Source organism: Vulpes lagopus, chromosome 23 (genome assembly GCF_018345385.1).
Source record: "Vulpes lagopus strain Blue_001 chromosome 23, ASM1834538v1, whole genome shotgun sequence".
Taxonomy (NCBI): Eukaryota; Metazoa; Chordata; class Mammalia; order Carnivora; family Canidae; genus Vulpes; species Vulpes lagopus.
The window spans coordinates 43,554,531-43,582,421 of NC_054846.1; the positions used below are offsets into that span (position 1 = coordinate 43,554,531).

Genomic DNA, 27,891 nt, shown 5'->3' on the forward strand with positions numbered 1-27,891 from the left:
GTAAGAAGAATAAAGTTACTGGGAAGATTGCTAGTAGCAAATGCTTATTGCATATCCAAGCAGTAAACTCTTCTACTTCAAACAGGGTGCAGAGACTGCAGCCGTTAGCTTATATTTTACTGGTCTGCCTCAAAATTTTTTTTTCTTTAATCATTTTGCCAAAAATAAGCACCTAGACCTTAGCTGGCTATCTTATGAGTGTGTCCAGCTGATCACAGATGTGATATGATGAGAAAGGATACAGGTCTCAGAAGAAGAAAAATCTCTGTTAGCAGAATGACAATGTAAAATATACCTACAGGGACGGAGATTTCAGCTAGCCTTTGGGTATGATGGACAGGACATGAGGAAATACAGGCAGACTGGATTAAAATTAGGGGAAGTTTGACATGAGGCTGTGATTTGCAGTTATTTTATATGGACTAAAATTAAATACCACTGTGGACCATTTATGTAGTTTCCATCTTAAAATTTCAAGTATTGATTATTTCATGAATTATACCTAAAATATACAATCACTATATTTTATTCTACACTGTTAACATACTATATATGTAGAATAAACAATCCGAGTGAATTAAAAATGAGCAATTAAGAACTAACATTGGCATTCTAAGTCATATTTAACAACATGATACTAAAGGATGTTATCATCATTGCTAGCATTTGCTGCCACCATGTGAATGTCACTGTGTACTGCTCTGATAATTTCTATTTTAAAGGGAAAAAATCCAGAACTTGTAAATGAAGCACTGAAATTTTTACTGTTCTCTACACTAAATTTTTAAAATGAAAGTGTTTACATCTGTTAAATTGGTGCCCCATTTATCACAAGATCAGTTAACTATTTTAACTCACCTTCGTAACTGGTTATTTCCATAGGTTATTAGGAAATCAAACTCTTAAATACTATAGCTATTTTTTAAAATAGTAACAGGTTTGCAACAGGGAATGAACATCAGGAAAACACAAATACCAGCTTAAAAACAGAAGTGCTGCTTTCTTGGAATAGTTAATAGTTTCAAAATGTTGGAGTTTAAATACATATGGCTAATAAATAGTTCCTTCAGCTATTTTGCTAATTAGAAGTTGTGCCACGTACAAGATTGGAACATTTTCCAAATGATTCCAGCATTTGACTTTTGCTCAAGTGGGTCTACAGGGTCTGTAAGTATAGCCCAGTAAGCACAGACACCAGGAATTTTGAGTACCAATGACTGCACTCTGCAGAAAGAACTCTATTAATTAATTTGGCCAAATGCCCCAATCATAATAAATCTGAGAACTATTCCTGCAGACACAGCTACAGACTTAGAAAGTTCATTCCAAACTCACATGTATAAACAAATGTTGTCACACAACTTGCCCTGCTTGCAATGAAACTCGACCTGTTTCTAGAAAGCAATTAAAATGCATCTTAATCTTTACTGTGACCCATGAAACCAAGTGATCTTTAGTTCTTAGAAGAACAAATTAAAACAAATTAAAAAATTCATTTGCTCTTCTCATTACCCTAATTTGACAGGCAGCGAGAGCTCCAGATCATTCATCAAAGTAATAAAAAGAGAAATGAGAATGAAGCCAAAAAAAGACAGAAAGAGAGAGAGAGAGAGAGAGTGAGAGAGATGTTCTATTTAATCAAAGTACTTAAAATATACTTTATATGCATGAGTCTTAGAAGTGGTAATAAAAAATGCTTCCTGTACACAGCAGGTCATTGTTATTTGCACATCTGAATTTATATCATTTTTCCTACTTTTAATTAAATACCCTTTAAATTTTTCCCTCCAGAATCATTTTAATTACTATGGAAATGAACATAACATTGAAAACCAAGGCAAGAAGAAAAGCACATACCTCACACATCAAGGCATCATAAGCAGTCCTTTTGGTCAGACATTGCATGCATAATATGATACATTTTCAGAGCAGTGATTAGGAAGCCACCACAGAGATACTTCCCCCATGTGAGAGATGGCACATATAATCACATAATAATTAGGGGTGCAAGACACATTTGCTGTGGCTCCACTTGGCTGCACCATCATGCCTTCGGCAACCTTTTTTTTTTAAATCAAACACTTTCAATACTCATTTATAAATCAGTATTTCCAAACAGCACATTACACAGTCATTTGCTACAACAGACTGTCTTTAAAATATGTATGTCATAAAGAAGCAAAAATTTAAACTATTACAGATAAAGGAACAGACCAGGTTAACTTAGTGACCCGGTGCTAACTTCCCCACAAAAATCTGCCAATATTTCTCAATTCTGCTTCAAACTGTCAGTAATTCATGCATGCCCATCTCGAAAAAAAAATTACATTCTTGTTGTGTAACTTCCAGATTCTGTAACCTGGAAAGAATGGGGCCTTCAAGTAATGTTTTCCTTGACTTTCTCTACGCCTAAAAGCTAGACTTCAGCCCAGTCATAACAGTATATATAACAAACCTAAAACAGAAGAAGCCAAAACCCATTTAATGATCTCACACAGACATGCTCATCCCCGAGAATGCATATGGAAATCCACTTGGAAGAATTCAGTCTTCTAAACTTTTTATCCAGAAGTATGTAATTTATGAAAAAAATTTAGAATGATAGGACAAAATATCACTGGGCAGTTACTTTATTATCACTAACAAGCAATAAATTAGAGATATTAACTGACCGAGTAGGCTTTTTTTGACTGGTTGCAATTCCACTGTGATTAGACTGAGTTGCATATCTGGCTGCCAGACTGTATGAGGAGAAACAGAGAAATTGAATTAAAGAGATTCTTTGAACATGGAAAGAAAGCACAAAATTACAAGAAAACTATGAGTTAATGAAATGCAATTGGAACATGTATAAGCATGTATAAAGAATAAATTAATTAGAAAATTATGATAATGCAACATATAGACCATGACCTTTGATTAATGAACACACTATGAAACAATGCAGTGCACCCCTTGTAATAAAGTGTGTCATCATTGACTTTAAAATTATGGCTGTGTGATATTGGTCATATTATTTTTAGTAGTATTTCATGTCATAAAAAAAATTCAACCTTTGTAAATGACTAGGAAAACTTCCAGAAAACTAAAGTTTGACTTTACATAATACAAATATCTCTTTCTCAAAAAGGCTAAAAGGAACAGAAAGAGTATGAGGGTCACTATTTTCTGTAGTAAACTCTTCTAATTTGCTGCCTTAACCAAAATATTATTTCAAAAACCAAATGACTAAAATATCTGGTTTCTGACAAATGTACCGTTTGATCTTGAGTCCTAGATAGAATGGTTTAAAGAAGCGAACAATACATGACGTTTTTCTAAAGAAAAGATCTATGTACAAGCTAAAAGGAATAAATTGGAGTGAGATTTTTCAAACAAAAACCTGAACAGCTATTAATGATAACTTCTGGGCATTCTTGAATTATTGTTCTTAATAACTTTTAAATAAAAATCTTTGATCAAAGACACAAAAGAAAGCATTATTTAAACTGAGTTCTAAGGAGCCGTGAATATTCTATAGACAAAAATGAAATTTGCACTTCCAGTGAAACTAAGCTCTGAATTACCTGAATGTTCTGAAATTAGTGTTTTGAAGAATATGGTGAGACCCAATTAGACCTGAAACATGTTCACATATCCTGTGATGGTCATGGATTGATGCCCAAGTAGAGAATCACTTTTCAGGTGAATTGTGAGGACTCTGAATGAACCCACTTGTTGCGAACACACAATTTCTGAGGTCTCCAGGGAAACAGGAACAACATGGGGGTGTCAGAATCAGGGTAAAGGGGTTAATCAGAGCCCTGCTATATTTGATCCAAGTGCTTTGCTGCCAAGTATGGGGCATTTTAGTCAAGGGAAGAATTTCTTAGGGTGCTGACATGCCTCCTAAGTTAACTTCTGCTCCACTAAGCCAGTCTGTGGTGGGAGCATGAAGACCCTTAAAAAATGCCTGGATAGAAAAGAACAACATCCTCATACTTAGAGAGCTTTTCTGAGCACTTTTTTTTTCACATCTGGTATGTGATATATCATTATTTGCATATAATAAACTCTGTCTCCTAACGACACTGGTCCGAGACCAATTGAATCAACTGCTTCAGTAACAATGATACCAGAGAACAATGTATAAATAAAACCAAAGTGTCTGAATGAAACGAGATATTACTTTAAAATCTAAATTTAAAATACAAGCACCCCAAGTGAAAAAATATTTTTGCATGTGTGAACCTCTCAGTCTACTTTGTCAACCCTGGAGAAAGAGACCTATGGCAAGGTTCACTACTATGTCTTATCCTGTACTCTCCAAATTGAACACAAATATTAGCTGGAGAAATGACAAGGACACAGTGTACTTTCCTTCAGGGACCTGAAGCTGCCTCATGGGGTTTTCTTTCATGATTTTAAAGAAGTAGAATAATTTCTAGGATAGAAATGAGGTGGGGGAAGAAAATCTAGAAAGGTCAACTGACTTGCTAAGAACGGTTTAGTTTTATGGCCCATGTGTATTTTCTAATTTATTATGAGAGAATAATATTGTACATGTTGCCTAGATTTTTGTATTAAGCCCTCATACTTTAGTCCTCTGAAACTTGGCTTCCATTCTGCTTCTCTTGCACTTGTGAAACTGTTATGTGAAGAACACAAGAGTTTTATTCAATTCTCACCACACTCTAACATCTTTGTATTTGACCCATACTGCTCCCTCTGCCTTTTTGGAATCTCTCTCTTTCATAGCCTGTAATACTAGTGAGCTCACTTGATTTGCCCACCGTCATTCTTATCCATTTTCTCTTTCCTTCCCCAGGTCCTTTTACTTTATCAAGCTCTTAAAGGCATGATTCTTCATACATCCTCTCTCTTTAAACACTTGTATGCATTCTTTCACTTAGCAGTTCATTTCTTACCTAAGACTTTAAATAAAAGCGACTATAAACTAGAATTTCTGTGTGCATTGCACTCCCAACCATCAATATCAACTGAGTAAAAGATGTCCATTTCCATGATCTTCAAAGTCACCCCATTAAACACCATTTTCCTTCTTTGATGCTCCAAGTCTTAATCAGATACTTCCTCTCATTTCTTTATTTCCATTCACAGGATCATCATTTTCTTTAGTTCAATGGGCTTTAAACCTCAGGAAGTTGATGCTTCTTTTTATCCTTTTAATTATTGCAGATATGCAATCAATAAGCTGTCACTCTCCAAATCCATTTGCATTTATGTTCTCTTCTGATTTCCTTGTTTATCACGCTAACTCAAGCCCCCAACACTTGTCGCAATGTCTCTGGCTCCTTTTCTTTTTTTTAATATTCTCCTTGACTCTGCCTCCACACTCAGTAGAAAACCACTATTTTCCCCATGGTGCTTGTAATACTGTATCTCAAGTTTCAGATTTACAAACAGTCTAGTGACAGAGTAGGTGACGCAGTACAGCTAATGCAATTTATTGGTAAAACAGACACAAGGGACATGTAGACACAGCTCTGAGGCAAGATGGGGTAGACAGAGTCAGACCACCAGTAAACTAGGAATTTTCAAAATATCTGGATTGAGGATTGTGTTTTTCTTTTTTTTTTCCTGGAAAGACTATCAAAAGAGACTCCTTCAAGCTAACGGGTGGTAAAAACATCAGAAACAGAACCAAAAAAGAAATAGACATTTTGAGACTCATTGTGGGTTTTACCAAAATAAGTATCTGCTCATCTATCTGATACAGTAAAATATTAAGGGAATGCTTTTTATTTCCTTAATGTGGAAGACAAGAGGAGGAGACTAGAGACAGTCAAGTGAATTTGAAAAAATGAAACTCATCTGGTGTTCAACACACAGAAAGATCCAAGCTACTAGATCCTTCTAATCTATCTCAGTGTGAATCCCCAGTGGAACTATACTATCCATTTATCAGAAGGAAAGATAGTTTCTCAAAATAAACAGATCCTGAATTTTAACTTAACCCATTTTTACTAATTGCCAGACTCTTGCCACTCAAAGTGTTGTCCAAAGACCAAAAGAACTGGCATCACCTGGGACTTTTTAGAAATACTGAACCTCGGGTCTCAACCCAGAGAATCTGTATTTTAACAGGATTCTGATGCACAAAAATATTGAAAAAGCTGTGCTCTACAGAATACCCACCAATCTCCAAACTTGAGAGGAAAAAAACTTATAGTTTCTAAAGTCAAACATCATAATCTAAACATCTCGAGTCACGTCTCATCATCTAACCTGCAGCAGCTTTGGATACTGTTGATATTCTCCTTCTGGAAATCCTCATCTCACTTAGGTGTCCTAATGCAACAGCTACCTCTCCTGTAGCTACTCATACTTCCCAAATATTGGTCAACTCATTCTCCTCATCCCCTAAATTTTTGTACAGTTACCATGAATATTTTCAAACTGTAATCCTAGGCAACTGCTAACCTATCTATTCTTTCTATCTCAGATCTACCTTTTTATACTCAAATCTCAAAACTAAATTCAAAGTTTCTTCCTAGAAGTCACCTTGAGATTCCCTAAATACTATATCCAGATCTATCACCTCAATTTCTCCCAGATATTCCAAAAACGTTCAAAACAACTAATTCTCCTTCTTTCAAACCATCCCCTCCACCTCCCACTGACTTTCCTCCGTAACTTATCACCATTTTCTCCATTGAACAATAAGGAGTTGTCTTTATCATTACTTACCGTTTTTTTCCCCTCCATGTCATCTCTCTCACAGACTCTTATAATATCTCATCACTAATTTCTTTGTTATCAGTCCATTTTTATTCCCAGAGAAATCAAACCATTCGTCTCACAGTCGACAGGGTAAACTTTCCCGTGGAAGAATGAACGCCAACTTCTTTCTTTGAAATTGCTGTTGACCCCCCCGCCCCCCCGCCCATTGTCCACTGGATAAAATCCAAGCCCTGTGATCTAGTTTACAGCACTTCAGTATGTCTCTTTAAATCGTTACAGCTTCATCCTCTCTGCATACCTCCACCCTGTGCTCTCCACTGTCACCACACCTCTGCTCTGGCCTATAGCCTCTTCTCCCATGGGTCCATAGCCTGTCTCATGAGGTTTCCTTCATCTGAAATACCAGTCCTCTCTTCCCTACATTATAAAATCTTACTGCTAGTTCAAAATCTTGCAAATGTCACCTTCTTGTTAAAGAATTTCTTAAGTTTCCCAGAGTTAATTTTGTCCTTTCCTGATCCACAGATCTTAATTCTTCTCTAATTATTAGGTTAATATGAGAATTTATCATGGTAAATGGAGCATGATTGTTTTGTTTACTGGGACAGGAATTATGTCCACTACTCTCAGTTCCTTTCAATGGGGTTCGTATGGGTTCAATAACTAAATAATTAATGGATATTTACTAAGTAGTATTATCAAACAATTATTTGTTATACCTCCATTTTTAAGCAAGGGGTATTGTTTTAAGAAAGGATTCATCAGAAATATACCAAAGGAAGGAACAAAAAGAATTCATCTTTGTTGTGTCCTTATTAAGTGGAGCACAGTTTACATTTTTTTCATTTATTTCTTATAATAGTCCTCCATAGGGGACACTCTATTCCTGTCTAGAAATATGAAACTAAGGATTTTAAACATTAAGTTATCTGTACACATAATACATCTTAAAAATAACAGTATTTATCATTTTCTTGCAAACTGATTACTAATTGTAATATTTTAGTGCTTCTTTTTCTATTAACTCATTGTCCTGTGGATTTGTGAATATTTCTAAGACACAATAACAATAATAATTTCAATACTACTACAAAACAGCAACTCTTCCAGTATCAAATAAATCTACTTCAAAAGATACTGTTTAGCATTCAGATACATAATATTAATAATTTCATTCAATGGGTCAATTTATGTAGAAATCTAGAACAGGCAATAATACAATTTGAAAGAGTAAGATACTTTCAGTATCTAAGTAACTCTCCTCAAAAGTCTTCCAAGTAAACACCATTTTTTAAAATTTTAAGCAACATTTAATCAGGGCTAGGAAATGGCACACTAATTATAAACTGCTATTCTCATGCCCACTGCACAGATGATTAATCAATCAATCAATCAATCACAGAATCATTTTCTACTAAGCCCTGTGGTAGCTTCAAAATCCGAGGCTAGGATTCAAACAATCCTTATTACCCAAAAGAATTAGAATAAGAACTTATTTGAGTCTTTTCTTTATTGTCCCATTAAAATATTAAAATGTGAGTGGGTCAGTACAGGGTTTCTGTAGAAGATTCTATTTCTATTATAGTTATTCTAGAAGTAGACTTCCATGTAGAAGTACAAATTATATAATCTTATTCCTTAGTTTTTATTCTCCAAAACCAAATTGAACTCAGACATAAAGCACACATGAATCATTAAAAAGCACCAAAACATAGTATCTCAGCCTCACACAATTTATCATTCTTTATCTCCATTGGCTACTACCAAGTTTCTTCTTTAACAAACTCAGTTGAGACGGTTGACATTTTAATTGTCTTAATTTGTGTTTAATTATGATAATTAAAAACATGTTTTTCTTATTTGTTCAATCTACAAATACCCTTTTAATACCTTCTGCTTGCCCAGGCTAGAACCAGGAAAGCCACAGCAACTTGCTATGGAATTTGGCCTTTGTCCTGATGCAATATAGATTACTAAAAGTTTTTGACTGCAAAATAAGTGTTAAATTCTCAGATTGGAGAGTTCCTCTCTTAGATATGTAAAGGAGGAACTGGGGGAAGAAGGAAGCTGGAACATTTAGTAAGACCAAATTTCCCATTTAGGAGCCCAAATGGGAAATCACTGCTATAATTCAGGCAACATTTGATGAGGGTCTGAATGAAGACAGAGGTAGAGGAAATAGAAGTAAATGATTAATGAGAGAAGTTTTAATGGTAGCTGTAAGAAGTGAAGAAAAGGGAAGAATTTAGGTTGGCTCCTGGGCCTCAGAGCTTGAGCTGCACAGTATAGTTAGTTACATAGATGCAAAATAGGAAAAGGAGACTGAACATCCGTGGTATAGTGTATGATGAGAAAAAAAAAATCAAGAGTCGACTTCTAGATTATGTCAGTAGTTACAGGGTGAATAAAGTAACAGGATATACTAGGAAGATGGCTATTTAGTGGTGAGTAAACCCACCTTTACAGAGGAGCTAAAGTAAAGACCATTTTGTGATCTTATTGTAACAGTTCTCTTATAAAGTACATAAACACCTTTGGGTGTTGAATGAATAAATAAATAAGAAACTGAGCCCACATCCCTCAGGTTTTCAAAGTGGCAGATAGATATACTGTGAAATTTCATTCCGTTCTGTATTGTTTATTCTAATAAGCACATATTTGTTGATGTAATCAACAGATGAATAAATCATTAAAGACTTTAATTGACTGCCTCCATGTATTGGCACTATGCTAGAAAAACTCAACTTGGAAAAATTGCACTTACACATGCATGATTTATGTTTCACTGTGAAAAGTATAACCCTTAAAATCATGTTTACTAATTCAAACTCCTTTCTAAAAAGTGTAGTTTGATATTCAATGGAAACTGAATTTACTGCAAGCTTGAAAAGAACAATATAAAAATATTCAGCAGGTATATAAAAATGGTACATTAAAATTTTTTTCTATGAATTATTCAACTAAAACGTCAATAGTAAAAATCTAGTGTATTGGATAGTAGCACAGAATTTAGTCAGGCTGCTGTACCTGAATCTGAGCCTCACTGTTGCTGTTCTCTGCGCCTGTTTCCTCATCTGTTAGATGAGGATGATAACTTTACCTATCTCAAAGTTCTTATGGGGCATAAGCTGTAAATCACATAGAAGGCTCTTTGGCTTAAATAACTGCTGTAACAGTTAAAAAGAAAATTCAACGGATTCAGATGTACATTTGAGAGTCCCTGAATGAACTAAGCCCCCACAGGAAGCTCTATAAATATTCTGGTGAATTAGGAACAACATAACCTCCTGTTTCTCAATCCCTATAATGCCTCTGCTCTTTTGTGCTTTGTCTTCCCAAGACCACCTCTTTTGGTTCTCACCATCACTTCTGAGACCACCTCTTTTGGTTCTCACCATCACTTACTCTAAATCTCATAAGAATGGACCTCTCAGTACAGTAGTTGAGCTTGTAACTCTGGCTCTCAGTGTCTAGATTTATAATTACTTTGGGACCACGATTTATTGAAAACAAAGATAATGAAGTCTCCTTCTCCCCAAAACATCCCTGGATACTACTCAGTCTTCTTGTTTCCTGAACTCAACAGTATGAATCCCTGTTGGTCCCAATAGGACATCTATGAAACACCATCCTCAAAGCAACATGCACAGGGTGACTTTCAGAACCTATGATTCTCAACGCTGTACATAATCCAAAAAGTGTCTCAAATACAGATTTTAATAAATATTTTTGCTTTATAATATATAACAAAATTTAAAATAATTTTGTTTATAATTTTGTTATATAATAGAGTGGTTAGATGAATATAGTTTTGATATGCTTATAAAACACAGTATATTTACTTTAATACTTCCACCAGAGTTTTGTTTTAAATTTGTACTCTAGGTTTTGCAACTAATTTGAGAGACAAAGATAAAATGTCTCAAAAAAAAAAAAAATGAGGCATCCCTCAACAACAACAAAAATAATTTGCCTTGAAGAAGATTCCAGACAAGCTATCATAGACTCTGAATATACTACAAAACAAACAAAAGGGACATTCTCTTGTTTGCTTACTTTACCCATAAATGTGGTTGCCAGAGTTTTGCTCTGAGACCTTTTTTCCCTCCAGCTTTATACTTTTTCCCTGAGTAATCCCTTCCACTTCTATTGTTTCAATCAATAAACAGGGTTAACAATGTTCCCATGTCTGTATCTCTGGCCCTGACTTCTCTCCTGGGATCCAGTCTACCACCATCTAGAAGTCCCACTGAAATGTCAAATTCATGAGGGCCAAAGGTGAACTTTTTTCTCTTCACCTCCTTTTCATCTGTTTCTACTACTGTATTATTTTTTTCCTTACTGAAATATATCACTATCCAATGAGTCGAAAAAACAAAAAACAAAAAACCAAAATGTGATGTTTTCTTTCACCCTTACCCACAAACAGTCCCCGAGTCCATTTTCCTAGTCAGCACCTCGTGCCTATTAATATTACACCCTTCACTTTCCTACCACTTTAGTTGCAGTGCCCCTCCCACTCCTCTCCCCTGGCACCAGGTTTGTGTTCCTAAGTTATAAGGGGCATCATTTTTCCTCTGCTAAAAAAAATCTCCAAGACAATTGTCCTTTACATTCAAGAAATGATTCTGAGCCCTAGACATAACATCCGAAGCCTCCATAAATTGACCTGGGCCTACTTCTCTAGTCTTATCTCTCACCATACCCTGTGGCAATTTAAACATAGAGCGATCATAAATTCTTTGACATTCCTTTCATTGAGAGGTGAAATCTTGGTTCCACTGACATTCTCCTTGAATCTGGGTGGCCTTGTCCTTCCATCAGCCAATAGGTCACCATGTAAGAAGTACAACATTCTTGTGACAGCCGTGCTGGAGAAGCTTTGTATAGTCACTATTCCAGCTAAGCTGACAGACACACTGAGTGGAAAAATTACCTTGGGAGTGGATTCACTTGCCACAGATGTTTTGTCTCTCAGAAGTTTGTGACACCTCAGCCACTCCACCCATCCCTTTAAAGGTCCCAAACGTGGTGAAGCAGAGACAAGCCATATCTACTGTGCTCTGTTTGACTCTTAGGCTCACAAAATCCATGAGTATGATCAAATGGTTACTGCTTTGCACAACTATATTTGGGTTTGTTTGGTTGTTTGTTTGTTTTTTTTTAACAGCAATGGATACTCAGATTACTCTTCTACTAACAATTTTTCCTTGTAATATCCTTGCAGTTTTCTGAATGTAAATGGCATTTAATTCATCAGTATCCTTATCTGGGCTTTTTCCTCTAACTGGGGTCACTGAGTAACTGTTAGATTAGTCAGCATACCTGACTGAACTATCTCTGTAAGTATCTAGGTCTTCTATTACATTGTCAGCAATTTGAATGGTAAAAACATCAGCATTATCTCAACCAAACATCTAGCATAATTCTTGGCACACAGTGGGGGCTGTATCTTTATTTGTTAAAAGGTCACAGCTGAACTTTCAAAACACCAATGAAAAAGAACACTGGACTCTAATGTAATATATGAAGAATCATTAGGAACAAAATCGTCTTTCATTAAAATCGTTCATTTCATTTCCATACGGTATTCATTGACTGAGCCCAACTGCACAGTGACTGACTCATCAAAAGATAAAAATCAGGCACAAAACAGTTCTTCTTAAGAAGTATGTACTTAATGCAAGTATAATTGGATAAACTACGTTTATCAGAACAAGGTAGAGTCTGAAGGCAATTTTTTGTCTGTGTAGGTTCTTTTAACTCCTCACCTGTATCAAGAAATTGTATAGAAAATTATTTTCGAATCACCCTTTATTCCTCACTTGTCTGTTTACCATTAAGTCTTAGAGCCACATGTATGATGAGTAGAAATCCCTACACAGAATCTCTATCAATCAGACATTTAGTGCTTTTGATTCCCTCAAGAAAGAGAAAAACATGCTAAATCATAACAACACATTTATTTTAACAGCACTGTGCTCAAGGAACCAAGGGGGAATACAAGGAAATCACAAAATAGGAGGTAGAAATTCCTTGGCTATGAATTTTAGTGGACAATTAAACCTCTCAATGGTACTTTTACTGGTACCATGTTTAAAAGGCAGAAATTATTTCCTCCCAAATACAGTGAAAATAGCTTGAGAGAAAATCAGGAAGAGGTGACCCAACATATATTATAATTAAGGACATGGGAAGAGAGTCTTGAAAGATTTTTAGACACAATGACAAACACTACAGAGTAACAGGTTTTGAAGATGGTAAAGCACATCCACTAACATTTTAAGACTGAGATAGACTGAAATATGTTTCCTTATATATCCGATAATTGCTAAGAGTAGGTATAAAACCAAACATACAGAATTAAGATTCAAAGAATTCTCTGAACCAAATTCTGCCTTCAGTGTAAAGATCTTCCCTTTTGTAGAGTCCTTGTGCAATGTTATAAAATGATGACTGACACACTAACAGCTCAAGAGGGAGGTAGTCAGTCCACTTCTGCAAAAATATCTTTTGCAAAAAAAATCTTTTGCACCTCAAAACCAAATACGCTCCTTCAAAAATATTTGAGATGTTTTGCAACAGCTATATGCATATCAGAGTATGTGATACAAATACTGTCTCTCTGCTTAAATTTTGCTGAGACTTCACTGAAAACAATTATTGCCTAATCCATAAATGAGTCAGAAACTTAGCTTTCATCCACATGTGTTTCTTTTTAGTAGCTGGGTGGCTGAAATATCATCCTGATTAGATGTGAGACAGGTTACGGTGATAACTTATCCCATTAGTGAAATATGGTATGTAAATATATTATAACCTCTGTGTTATCTTAAATTCCAACTGACAGTTGATAAGGCCACCTGCATGGTCTGTTTTTGTGGGATCTCAAAACAGTAACTGAAGAGGGAGATGCCTGTGTAAGATATTACCGCATCAAAGTCTCATGCTCTTTCAGGAATGTAGAACTTCAAGATAAAGGGCAACTCAGGAAACCAGGCTCGTATTTCTCTCACAATCTTACCATAAATGAAATGTTCCAACAATGCTTTTACTTACACATCGCTCAAAGCACTAAGCTGCTCCACGGATCTTTTCTACTTAAAATTTTCAGTATGGAGTAAAATTGTATCACAATAAATTGAGTGCTCCATTCCAAAGGGTCATTTTAATGCAATCACCAAAACAAAACAAACAAAAAAACAAAAAGTCACGCGAAAAAAAAAAAACAAACAAAAAAACTGGACCCTGAATAGCAGTAGACAAAACTGTTTTGTTAAGCTAAAAATTTAAACAAACTTTGGTAAAGACTACCCTGATTAATGAAAAATCTGAATTACTCAATACTTTGAAAGAAGGGCAGCCCGGGTGGCTCAGCAGTTTAGCACTGCCTTCAGTCCAGGGTGTGATCCTGGAGACCGGGGATTGAGTCCCATGTCGGGCTCCCTGTGTGGAGCCTGCTTCTCCCTCTGCCTGTGTCTCTGCCCCCTTCTCTCTCTATGTGTCTCTCATGAATAAATAAATAAAATCTTAAAAAAAAATACTCTGAAAGACTTTAAAAAGTATTGTAGTAAGCACAAAATATGTTAACAATTATTTCTTAGTACACATGCTTCTGAAAATGGCTTTTAATTATTATACTTAAAAATAATTATATAAATGAGAATCTATATACTGTTTGAAGACCTTTGAAAGTCTATTTTGTCGAATCCTTATAATTGGACTATTCTCAATTAACTGCAAAGCAAATGTAATCATCAATGCAGTCGGCTTCACGTTCCTCAGGAGTGGCTGGGGTCTCAAAACATCTCTGTTGGTGAGCTTTGGCCTAGAGTCTCACAGTCTTGCAGAGAGAGAAGGCTGATTTTCTTTATACATCTTTTCAGACTGAGAGGTCAATCAGAAAGGGGGAGCTTTGGGGGTTGTCAGAAGTGGAAGTTCAGGAAATAGAATGTGAAGAAGCAAATGTTGGGGGTATGCTTTATAATGAAGGGAGACCCTAGACCAATCGCTAAAGTCTCATAGGAGAGACTGTCTCAGGTACAGAATTGTTACAAGTCCCCTAAATCCAATTCTGTGTCCATCTTGTCATCTCCTGATGATTATTTGGTTCTCTACCTAGCTCTGACTACAGGAAAATAATTCAGTGGTCATACTGACATGAGTAGTGTAGTTATCATGACAGTTCCATTTTCTATTAAGTCAGTAAACTGAATACAATCTCTAGTAGAAAGCAGATCAATGTAAAATAATTTCATATGGTATAAAGTTGGAGGTGTAATAATCAAGTCTATATTATCAGTGCTCTCTTTGAGAAAAAAGGGCCCCTTAAATACTAAAAATCAAATAGAATCCAAACAATGGCTAGTCCTTGGGGGATGTTTGTAAGATGTAGGTAGAAAAAGGATATCAAAATGTCCTGTGGTAAAATGTCAAAGTATTAAGTCGCAAATTAGTTACTCTGGGTCACAGGGGTATCATTACTCTGTAATGATGAATCACATTTTAGGTTGTTTTAAGAGCAAATTATGAAACACTGACTAACCATGTTTTTACATAGACACATCAAAAAGCACACAAGTCTTCACTTCTAAATTTTTGCAGTCAATCTAATACTTTAAAATATATATTATATTCTCCCAATCCCCTGAAAAGATAGAGTATAATTAGGATAATCTTATTTTCTGTCTGCAGAAGTTAGGCTCAGTTAATTGATTTTTATTTTTTTAAGGAAGACAAGGAAATTATCAGGACCAAAAATGATTCTGCTCACGCCTTCTGAGACTCAAATCCACGTTATTCTCTTTTTCCTAGTGTGATGCCATTAGCATGCTGAAAAGGGAATAATTATGGTTTAGGTTCAAACTTCAAAAATAACAGGATAGAGAACAAGAGACATCAATAGACAAGAGATTTGAACATACTTTGAAAAACTGAAAATAAATGGAGTAGTGTTAATGGAGAACACCCAGGGAGAGAAGTTTCACCCCAGTGTACACAGGGAGGAAGGTTTCAGCTGAGAAAAAGAGGAGGGAAGCTGGGCTAGGAAATTGAAGATAAAATGAAGGGACTATAAAAAGGAGACCAATCAAATATCCATGTCAATCATTATCAATGACCACTCCGTGGCCAGATATAAACAAACCAAATGATTACCCACCCAAACAAACAAGAAGCAATTTTAACAACAATAACTGAATAATCCCAGAAAAATGATGCTGGCACAGAGGGCTTCCTCAATATCCTGGACTGCTTTCTCCAAAGCATCATCAAATGAATCCTGGCCAATTCTTAAAGTTATCTATCAGTTTATGATTGCATTCAAACAAATGATCAACTTTCAATAGACATTCAAGAAAGGCTTTGATCAGGAAAGAATCTGTTTTGATTCTGCAGAATATATTTATAATCACCATTAGTTAAACACTCCATTGGTTTGAGCTTTTGGAATCAATCTGTACAAAATAGAATGTAAATCACATGAACCTTAATTTTAAAAAGTGAAGATGACAGAGGTTGGAAATTTTTAGTTGATGGGGAGAAGCAGAAATGCTAACAGCCATATTTTATAATACAGATTTTTTTTCTAAATTTGACTGAGAAAGAAACAAAGATGTTATTTCATTATATAAAGCTACAAAGTTAACCAATAAAAGAACTAAAAAGACTGAATTTAACTATTAGTAGCACTCCTAGAAAGACCTGTCCATTCACTATTGACCACCTCTAGTTCCTCTCTCCTGTTTTCCACTGAACAGAGTCTAATCAAGTTATCACAGCAACTACTCCACTGGAGTAGCTCGCATCAGAGTCTCCAGTGCGAAATCCCTGAGTCAGGTCTCAGTGCTCATCCTACTCACATACAATATTTGATATAGCTGAGGTCCTGCAGGTAGGTAGATAATGGTTAGAAACACAACCTCTGCCTCTCTCTCTGCATCTCTCATAAATAAATAAATAAATAAATAAATAAATAAATAAGATCTAAAACAATAAATAAATAAACAAAACCCACAAACTCTGTAGCCAGATTGCCTGGATTAAATTTACACATTAGTCACCATGAAATTTTGTGCAATCTAATAGGCATTTCCATTTCCAGCTGTTGTTTTGCTGTTTTTAATTTGAAAACTAGGATTACTAATAATACCTATATCATAGGGTTGCTCTGAGGAATGAAAGAATAAATACCTATATAAAGTACGTAGAATGGTGACTGAGGATACATATAAATTATCTTTGATCTCCCCCTTCTCCTTAGAACCCTTCCTTCACTTACTCTCAGGCAAACAAGTTCTGGTTTTCTTCTGACTCTGCAGGCTTCCCTTTTTGAGTTTCCTCTAGAAACTCATGCTTTCACCAGTTGTCTCAACACAGGTGGGCTCCGGACCTGAGTTCTCGTCCTCTTCTCTCCATCTATACATAGGTTTTTGGTGAGTTTATTGCCACTAATCTCACAGTTTTTATTATTTCTATATGCTGTTATGTCCAGATTTTTGTCTATAGCCTACAACTGTCTATTAAACAACAGCCTTGCAATTCCAGTTGCTTTCTTTGTATTTCCACTTGGATATACCCAGTAGACATCATAAAATTGACATATCTATAAGTAAATATCTGACCTTCTCCGCACCTAACCTGTTCCTCCCACACTCTTTCCCTTTTTAGTAAATAGAAACATTATTTTTCTAATGGAGAGTCTCCTCTTTGTTTACCAATTCCATTGCAAATCTGTTGGCTAATTTTACTGACAATGCCTTCAAAATATATTTCGAGCACTCCTTCCTCTCTCTACTTCCAATATGGCACTCCAAGCTTTTCTCCATGACTCCTCGTTTTCACCTTTTCCCCCTATAATCTCTTCCCAACAGGGCAGCCAGAGTGTCCCTTTGATGTTCTAAACATGTTTATGTTCCTGCTGTGGCATATAGTAGCTTCCCATCCCTTCTGGAGTAAAATCCAATGTCCTTGTAATGGCAACAGGGTCATATTAGTGTCTCCCTGCATTTGGTCTGAATTAATTCTACTCTTCTCCTGCCTTCTTCCCTCTGGTCCATCCCAAGTGGGGTATTTCCTCTTTGTGAAATAAACCAGACAATTATAGACATTGCTGCTATAAACATTGATGTCCAAAATAGCCAAACTATGGAAAGAGCCCAGATGTCTATCGACAGGTGAATGAATAAAGATGTGTGTGGTGCGCGCGCACGCGCGCACACACACACACACACACACTGGAACACTATTTACCCATCAAAAGTGAAATCTCACCATTTGCAATGATGAGGATGGAACTAGCAGCTATTATGCCAAATGAAAGAAGTTAATCAGAGAAAGACAATTATCATACGATCTCACTCATGTGAAATTTAAGAAACAAAACAGAGGATCATAGGGGAAGAGAGGGAAAAATATTGGAATTGGCAATTCCCAATGCCACACCACTGGGAATTGGCAGGCGGAATTTAAACCCATGCCTGTCTGACTCTAAAGTATCCAGAACTAGATAGATGCTACTTCATCTATAACAACAGAAGTCTAAGTGGTTGTCAGGCTTTTTACATAGTGAAATAAAAGCAAAGAACGCAAGCAAAGTGTATATGCTGTTATGTATGCTTTTTTAATATTACACTTCCTAAGTCAGGCAATTAAAGAGTAGTTTCTTATTACCCTTCAATTATTTCTCTCTAGGAAAGAAAAAGTCTGGCTTTGAAAAAAATTCATAAATGTCCTTTGTGTTTTGTTTTGTTCAAAGTTTAATTGATTCAATGACTTTTTTTGAAGAGCACACTATAGGCCACAACACAGAGCTGAGTTAAGAAACTAATTGAAGCCAGGTTCATGAGGGCTTAAATTACCAGAGCCTTCCTGTCATCTTAAATTAAACTTCCTTATATACTTTGCAAGATTTATAACCCCAGGCTGAGAAGCTGTAAACCGTCCCAGTTTCTGAGTGAATCCCCCAGAAGGAAATGATGTTTCCTGGAAAAGAGAAAGGCAAATGTCCTCAATGGAAGAGGGTTCCAAGAGCAACGTGTGTGGCAGAGGTCACGAGAACCTCGGCTTGGAGCTGCGGCGGGAATAGACAAGTCACTCAAAGAACATGTGTCCACAGATTTTGCTCTTCGCCTTGCAAGTCCTATCTGAGCAAGTTCGTCTAAACTGCAAGTGGACAAGCATTTGATTTTCTCCAACAAATGGAAAGCAGAAGGGCAAATGATCATCTGTGGAAATCACAATCTCTCAAGTTCTCAAAATAGTTACTGTAGCTCAGAAAGACTTAACATTGCTGCCTTTCCTGATTCTATGACCTACATGATTTCTTACCTGCCTCTACTTTTATACATTTGATTTCCTTTCTTTTTTACGTGTTTTATTTGTATAAAACATGAAAATAAAATATTTGTTCATGCAATTCAGTAATCACTATTTGTGAGTTGGTAAAGTTCACTACTTAATAACAGGAAGGAAAGCTATTTCATAATCTGGACAATAATTAAGCCAAAGGTCCACATTTTAAGGAAAATCTCTTTCTTAAAGCTTTTAGCAAATAAAAATCATACTCTTTTACATATACCATCATGCTAACACCTCATATGTAACCTACCAATACCTAGGAAAAAATGCATTTTCATTATATAATTTTCTTGCACTATAATGATTTATCAGATATCTCAGGAAAAGTATCCACTGATGACATGCATTTTGCTCATTGTTGGCTGTTCTCCTGTGCCAGACACTGTGTAAGATTTTGGTGAAATTAAACTTCCTGTTACCTTTCATGTCAACTAGAACTCTCACAGTCAAAACTCAACACATGGAAAAGTATGATTAGCAGAAATATCCTGAACGCCCAGGATGTATCCTGAATTTACTGACCAAATGAATTTTCTGAGTTCAAAAAAATACAGTACTCACTTCCACTTTGTTTTCTAGAATAAAAAAGATACTTCCCCATCTCCTAGTTAATACTTAGAGAAAATCACTATGACTCTTACAAAAGTTTATCACTTTTTACTAAAATATTTTTCATATTTTCCCAGTTGGCTGAAGAGAAGGTCTTTAATATTTTCTTTTTTTAAGGTGCATTTCTTTCTTTATTTCTTTTAGGGAATGTGTGCGCATGTGTGCCCAAGCACATACACCAGCTGATGGCAGGGGAGTGAGGGGCAGAAGGTGAGGGAGAGAGAAAATCTTAAGCAGGAGCCCAACAAGGGGCTCAACCACACAATCATGACCTGAACAGAACTGAAGAGTCAGATGCTTAACCAACTGAGCCTCTCAGTTGCCCCATCTACTATTTTCAAAATGAAAAGTAAAACCAGAAAAAGGTGAGGGGCTAGTTTTTATTTATATTAAATAAATGCAAATACAATGCTTTACATTATGTAGCCCAGCAAGATCGCTACTCTTTACTCATGTGAAGTCCTTCCAAAGATCATGGATAGAGAAAATTTAATTTTTATCTTAAATGTATTCAGATTTTTGAGAACTGAAGATTCAATTAACCAAGTCTTTATCACTCCAGATATAACCAAATAATCCCTGTGAAGGATTTAGGAAATTTAGAATCTAAGTTCCAGCTTTATTTTAATATAGATACTACAAGTGGGTAATTCCAGTAATAATAAGAATCTCTACTCTAGACTATTTGGAAACTAGCTAGTTCAATATCACGACTACCCCCAAATCAAGAACATATTTAATTTTATGCTACTAATTTTATAAATACATACAATTTTTGTTATGAATTACTTACAATTGTAATTGTGAATCTTCCTACTTAAAATTTGAAGCAGCTGTAACATAGATTTGTTCTTAAATTATCTCATTTCAGAAACAGTTGCTGAAAACTCCTGTGTGTCAGGCTCTGTGCTTATCCCTTGGATAATACCAGTGATTAAAATATAAAAAATACTGCTGTGCTAATAGTGCTTACCTTTTAAAGGGAAATGGCAATAATGAATAATGAATATAAGTAAATTGAAATTAAAGATTGATTAAAGCTAAGAAAAAAATAAAACGTATGGCAAAGTACAATGGGGAGTGGACATGGGCAGCCGGTAGTGTTAAAAGGGGAGTTGTCAAGGTAAGCATCAGTGAGAAGGTAACACGTGAGCCGTTGACTTGAAGCAGGTGAGAGATTTAGGCCAAGCAGCTAGGAGAAAGAGTATTCCAGGCAAAGCAGGAGCATATCCCTAAGGTGGGAGCAAGCCTGGACTATTTGAGACCATTGCAAGGCTTTGAACAGGGAGTAGTGTGTGCTTGGTATGTTCAGAGTGTTTTATACTGTAGTGACTCAGTGAACCTAAAAACAACCTCATGAGAACAATGCCATTTTTTATTCTCTTTTAACAAATGAGAACACTGCAGCAGTGACAGGTCAGGCAAGTTTCCTGAGACCCTACAATTAGAAAGTGGTGAAATCGGGATCCAAGTGTAGGCAGTTTGATTCTACAGGCAAACTTTACACCTCTAGTTGTCACTTGAACAGGACACACACACACTTGTGTGTGCGTGCATGCACACACACACACGCAGGTATAATCTTATGTATGTGCACCTACAAACCCACAAGCGGACAGACGGAAGAGTGGAGAAAGAGCTGAGACGCCAGAAAAGGAGAGTTTGTTACCCATACTCTATTCCTTTTGGTCCATGTTTTATTTTCTCTCTTATGTGCTTGTTAACCTTTGGGTCAAAGTGTCTGTTTAAATGAAAGATGTTCCAAATGATTGAAAACATTTGGAGTTATTTGCAAAATACCAAAACCAAGTTAGAAATTCTTAATGCATAAAATAAATATTGTGGGAATATATACAGTTACACCAATTTATTTTAAATGAAAAGAATAAAACAAAACTCTCACTGAACTGAAACCATGTGCCCTTAAAATTTTTTATGAGTTGACAGAGAAAAATATAAGAATATTTTCTGGTAAATATCCAGAATAATATAGCAACCAATCATTTAAGCTATTTACTTGGGAAGAGCTTTAGAATTAACAGAGAAGCTTCATAAATCATGATTTATGACTCACATCTCAAGCAAATGAAGATAAATGTGTCACTGGGTTATTTTTTTTCTGTGTTAATTATGTTCGTTTTACAATATGGACATAAACACCATTTCTGATGTATATTCTCACTATGGGCTTTTGGAAAATACGTTGCTTGTTGTATGTAAGGCCACAGAAATTCTAATTCATAGGCTATTTCCCTGTGTGAAATCTATATAAGTGGAAATAAGTATTAATGTTTGAAATATAATATTCTCCAAAATATATAATAAATTCTATTAAAATTAAGACATGTAGCTCCTCTATATCAGCATCGTAAGTACTATACTTAGTACAGCAAGTACTCCACATTTATAAATTATGAGTCTAAAAAGTAATTAAAACCAATTAAATTTATTAGCAGAAAAAATTCTTAATAAGGTGTCCTAAAGAACACGGATGAATAGAATACTTTTCAAAACATAATTTTAATGAAAAAAATTAGATAGCTCTCCCCAAAATGGTATAAAATTACCACGCCTACTATAAAGAGCTTTAATTTTTAATTAAAATATAGTTCCAGAACAGCCAGGCATATCCAGCAAGAATGAGAAAAACAATCTCCCCAGAAGGGTCATAACCACTGAGAAATTCTGAGTAAGAAATTCCACATGGTAGATACAGAAATAGAACAAGGTAAAGATAAGACAAATGATACTCCACATCACTTCCAGGGTGAACATTTTTTGTACAATACCACTTCACTTCCTATGTTTTCTCAGCTACTATTCTTGCTTCTTATCCATTCAAATAACTTAAACCAAACTCTAGGAAATATTATTTTTGGCAGCTTTCAAAATCTAGATCTCTTTCAACCAACCATCCCCTTCAAAATAATAATACATAATAAAAAAGATATTTCCTTATCCCCTCTTCTCTATTCTTAAGGAAATCCAAAGAACTTACCCTATAGAGAATGTTTTCACTTTGATTTTTATACAATTTCACTTATGTCACAAAAAGCAAGGATGAGTTTAAAGAATAGAAGTATATCTGCATTGTCGAGTGATGAGAAATATCTTTTACCACTCCATGAACTATGTCGTATACTCTATATTTTTGGCTAAAATTACAATTTTTCTTTATTGGCTTAATAATTCGTGAGTCAAATCTTCCAAAGCAAGTAGAGTTTACTTGGCCATATAGAGAAAAGAAGTACTGCTTACCGGGAAGAAAGGGCTGGTTGGCAGGTGAAAGAGAAGAGGATTTCTGAACTGTTGAATATTTGACAATAAGTTGGGGGGTGGTTTGTGAATGTAATTTGGAATTTTACTCTAACTTTTTGAGTCAATACTAAATACCAAAAACAAACTCAGGGTAAACTGAGTGTTACTAGGTCTCAGATTTGCCTTGTAAGATGGAAAAGTTAAATATTTACATCTGTGTGATATGTGTGTATACTCTTAAAGATGATGAGTCTTTTCATATTGGACATTCTTCCTCCGAAGGGCAAACAATCAGCTATTTACGCAATAGACCCAGTGACCCGATATCCTGGTCGTTGGTGAGTAACAAATGAGCAGTATGCATGAAGCTTGTCTACTTAATTTCATGCTGTGGTCATTTTTTGATGTGTCAACTTAGCTAGGCCTATTCAGGGCCGCTTGTTCAATCAGACACTGACCTAGGTGCTGCTGTTGAAAGTGTTTCGTGGCTGCAGTTAAAGTCTAGAGCAGCTGACTTTAAGGGAGATTCTCTTAGATACACTGGGTCGGTGTGATTTCCCACTTGAAAGATCTCAAAGGCAGGATGGAGGCTTCCTTCAGAGAAGAAATTGTACCGTATACAAGTTTGGGCTCATGCTGAGAGAGTTTCAGCCTGTCCTTCCTGCAGGGCTGCCCTGAGGATTCCAGACTTGCCTCCCTAGCCCCCACCGTTGTGTAAACCAATTCTTCACAATCAGTCTCTTCATCCCTTACTGCTTCTGCTTCTCCGGTCGAGCCCTGACTGATAACCATTCCAAATTGGAAAACAGTGCTAATGGACGAGGGAAGAAAGTGGCCATGACGTGTCAGCACCCCACCACAGGCTGTGCCTACAATGCACCAACAGATGAACACACACGTGTGTTTATAAATACACACATACAATCACATATTGAAAACAGTATGTCCCCAAACACTCAAACCCCTCCCTATGTTTGACAGACCCAAAATTTTTGACAGATTCAATGAATCGAATCATAAGCCTTAATAAAAGAGAACTAACTACCCACTTGGAGAGGAGGACTCTAGCACATTGTAAATAATAATTTGCAGAAGGAGGACTCTAGCACATTGTAAATAATAATAATTTGTACGTAATAATTTCTGGCCTGGTCCGTGCGCTCTGTCCTGACCCAGATGGAGCCCCTCACCTCCAAATGCAGACACAGGGTACCCTTTGACCCAGTGGCAGCCAGGCTGCTCCACGGGCCTCACCCTGTGTTAGCAAGGATCCCCCCTCTTCAGCATCTGCCCTAGTGACTTCCCATCCACGGACCCCACTCTGCTTCTTGGCAGCAGCCAGGCTGTCTCTGCTGGATTCTCTCTCCCCTGTTGCAATAGTCGTGAATAAAGTATTTCACTTTCATTAAAAAAACAAAAAACAAAAACAACTGTGCCTCATCACTTACAGAAAAAGACACTTCACACACTTTGATACAAACCACACTCAACTTTGGAAAACACACAGAGATATTTCACCTAAACTTAATAAATGTTGCTCATCCAACCACGAGAAAAGTGGTTTTTAACTTCTACAACACTGGTCAAGTAACATCGGAACACTGATGCAATGACATAAATATGTTTTTGCAAACTCACAAACAATAGCTTGTTAAAAAAAAAAAAAAACAATTTGTAACTAGACAGGTTAAGTCTAAACACACGACCTGCTTCCCCTTCCTTACCTGGACTGCATATCTTGTTGGGCTTTGGCCTGACTCGCTTCTGCCTGAGAGGAGGCCTGGCTGACTCGCTGCTGAAGTTCAGCCAAGGACTGGTAATACTGCTGCTGATGGTGCTGTTGCTGCTTGTAGCGAGACAAACTGAAAAACAGCCCTAGAATGGCTTTTAAGTTTCCATTTCTTATTTCTGTATCAAAGGGAAAATATAAAAACAGGAACAGATGAAATGAATGCGGTTTTCCATTTATTTTATTTTATTTTATTTTTTTTACAAATGCAATTCGAGTTGCCATGCTCTTAGAGGAAATCTGTGAAGACAGAAGCAACTCGAGTGTCTCAGTCACAGATTGGAGCAAACCTGAATTTCTGAAACATGATAACGTTTCCAAGTGGAGCTTCAGGGACAGAGGATGGAATGAGAGGCCCAGTGAACAAAACTTGTAGGAGCCATGCTCTTTGCTGATCTTAAAATACAGTTTTCCTAGAGTTTGCTTCTTCTCAGAAATGGATGGGCTCTGTGTCTTGTGCGAATCATTTGATGCAGCATTCTGCTTCCCTCACAAATACACAGCTGGTATCAACTTAGTGATGGCTAGGAACTGAAGAAAAAACGCCACTTAATGTTGGTTGTCCTGTGTTAAAAATAAGGATGGTGTGGCTGCACCTTATAGTGGCAACGGGATTTATAATAGTTCTCCTAAATCACCTAGTAATTGCTTTATTAAATTGTTTATTTATTTAAAGAGAAAAATGGGAGCTTTAAAATTAATACTTACAATGTCTACTTTTGGGAGATTATATACATAGTCATATAAATAAATAATGATTTCCTCCTCCTTTCTTTCTTTCTTTCTTTCTTTCTTTCTTTCTTTCTTTCTTTCTTTCTTTCTTCTTTTTTAACATTACATATTAATAAATAATAAAGATCAGCTTATTCATGACTTTAGATAATGTAATTGAATAGACATAAATGTAAATCCTAGGTTTAATACACGGAGCTCCTAAATTGTTCTAATACTGAACAAAAGTTAAACACCCAAAGTAAGTTACAATCTGAACCTAGCTTTCTTTCTCTTGCAGTTCTAATTTAAAAATTAGGAGAAGAGATGAAGTAAAGCTGGAAATAAATCTATATGAAACCTATAATCATATTCTAAATAAAACGTGCTATTGGCAATAAAATACATCCACCTGGGGATCCCTGGGTGGCTCAGCCGTTTAGCACCTGCCTTCGGCCCAGGACGTGATCCTGGAGACCTGGGATCGAGTCCCACATCAGGCTTCCTGCATGGAACCTGCTTCTCTCTCTGCCTGTGTCTCTGCTTCTCTCTCTCTCTCTCTCTCTGTGTGTGTGTGTGTGTGTGTGTGTGTCTTTCATGAATAAATAAAATCTTAAAAAAAAAATACATCCACCTGTAAGGTCAAAATTTTGTCTCCCTTTTAAAGTTTAGGAACATTAGCAAATTATTTGGATTTCTTGCTCTCTGATGGTTTATAAATGTCACAGAAAGTATGCAGTGGAATTATTCATTTAAAATAAGAATGAGAGGAGCACCTGGGTGGCTCATTCAGTTAAGCACCTGCCTTCAGCCAGGTCCTGATCCAGCCCATGTAGCCTCCTTGCTCAGTGAGGAGTCTGCTTCTCCCTGTCTTTCTCTGCTCCTCCCCCTACTCATGCTCTCTCACTCACTCACTCTCTCTCAAATAAACAAATAAAATCTTAAGAAAAAAAATGAAATGAGAACATGACGGTCCCCCCAAACCTTCTCACAGTTGCATAATATAGAAGAGTTAGTCTGATCAATAGGAGGCTACCGTAAGAGTATTTATGTTCTCATTAAAACTAGATGATCTTAAAGGTTTTCAAATTCCTTGTTTTATTATATGCATATTTTATTTATTTAGCAAATCATTTTGAGCATTCATATATTTTTAGAAGATAAGTGAAAATCAATGTGTTTCTTCTGTTACTAAAGGATGTCATATGAGAAGGCAGAGACATAAGATGAACAAATGGTAACATTTCTAACCCGCTTTCCACCACTGAAAAAAGTAAAATATTTTCCTGGGGAGTTTTATCACCTTTTATTCTAAGGTAAGAACCAGCAGTTAGGTTTGAACCTTAGCTTTTTGGCCATTAAATGTGTAATTTAGTATTACACAACATATCACATAAATGTAAAAGACAAAGGAAATTTAAACAAGTAAAAAAGAAAATAGAAGAAAACTTGGGAAAACTCAATAATTCTATTAAATATTCATTGTATTTCAGAAACTACATAATTCCTTTTTCCAATGACAACAAAATTTTAAAACTTTAGATCTAATATTTCTACTGTGTGTGTGGGAAAAAGCTATTCAGAGCAAATGACAAAAGTAGAAACATTAACCAATCTAAATTATCAAAGTATATACCAAGTATCTAGCAGAATTTTTAAATGCATAAATTAATATTCTAATAAAATGGTGATTATTAGTGCAGATCTCAAAGGTCTTGTTATTTCATAACCTTAGCAACTAGATTTTGTTAGAGTACTTGAAAAGTTTTCCTAAAAATATATGTGAAAGAAAAAGATTCAGAAAAAAAAAATGACAGAACAAGTTCAGCTTTTTTCCACTTTTCTATATTTTGATTTTAGTGATGATCTTTTAAACTTTTAATGACTTAAAGCTTTTACATATGACAGTCATTAAATACTGTTAGTACTAATTATTTAAGAACTCATGATGATTTATTTAAATTTACCAAATATTTCAACAAGACTGCTAATTTGATATTATTGATAAAGTGATATTTGCAAATTAATTATATTATTTTTACCTGAATTTAGGTTCATCTATGATCTAGCATTATCTATATATCCATCCATCCCTCTCCTTAAGACTAAAAATACTATATACACTGGTAATAACATAAAAGTGTTTTGTGAACTTACCCCTCTCTCATGCACTCAGTCAAGAAAATAACACTTTTGGCAAAATATGGAACATATAAATAATTAAAGCATACATTAATAACCATTACATTATTATTTTGGAAACTGTACTGATTTCCTTCACATATCAAGGATCTAGGTACTCCCACTTTACATTTCTTGCAATACAAAAATATTTCTTTTTTTTAAGAGTTGGGTGATATTGGTGACAACTGTGCCTTTTCTTACCTTCAGCAGATAGACCTTGAACATTTACTCCTCTGGCTGCTAGAAAACTAAGGCAGACATCAACATTTTCAATCTGTAACATGAAAAAGCAGTGAAAA

The 27,891-nt window shown here is 35.7% G+C and overlaps 1 protein-coding gene across 8 annotated transcripts in view; it reads right to left on the minus strand.

Moving 5' to 3' along the window:
- The window catches only part of NAV3 (neuron navigator 3), an 830,862-nt gene that overhangs the window by 198,339 nt on the left and 604,632 nt on the right, over positions 1 to 27,891 (minus strand). For all 8 annotated transcript variants that reach the window (XM_041738590.1, XM_041738593.1, XM_041738591.1 and 5 more), the window contains 3 exons: positions 27,794 to 27,866; positions 24,633 to 24,816; positions 2,673 to 2,741 (listed from right to left, as the gene is read on the minus strand). In XM_041738590.1, the coding sequence (XP_041594524.1) occupies positions 2,673 to 2,741; positions 24,633 to 24,816; positions 27,794 to 27,866 (326 nt within the window). The remainder of the gene's footprint in view (positions 1 to 2,672; positions 2,742 to 24,632; positions 24,817 to 27,793; positions 27,867 to 27,891) is intronic.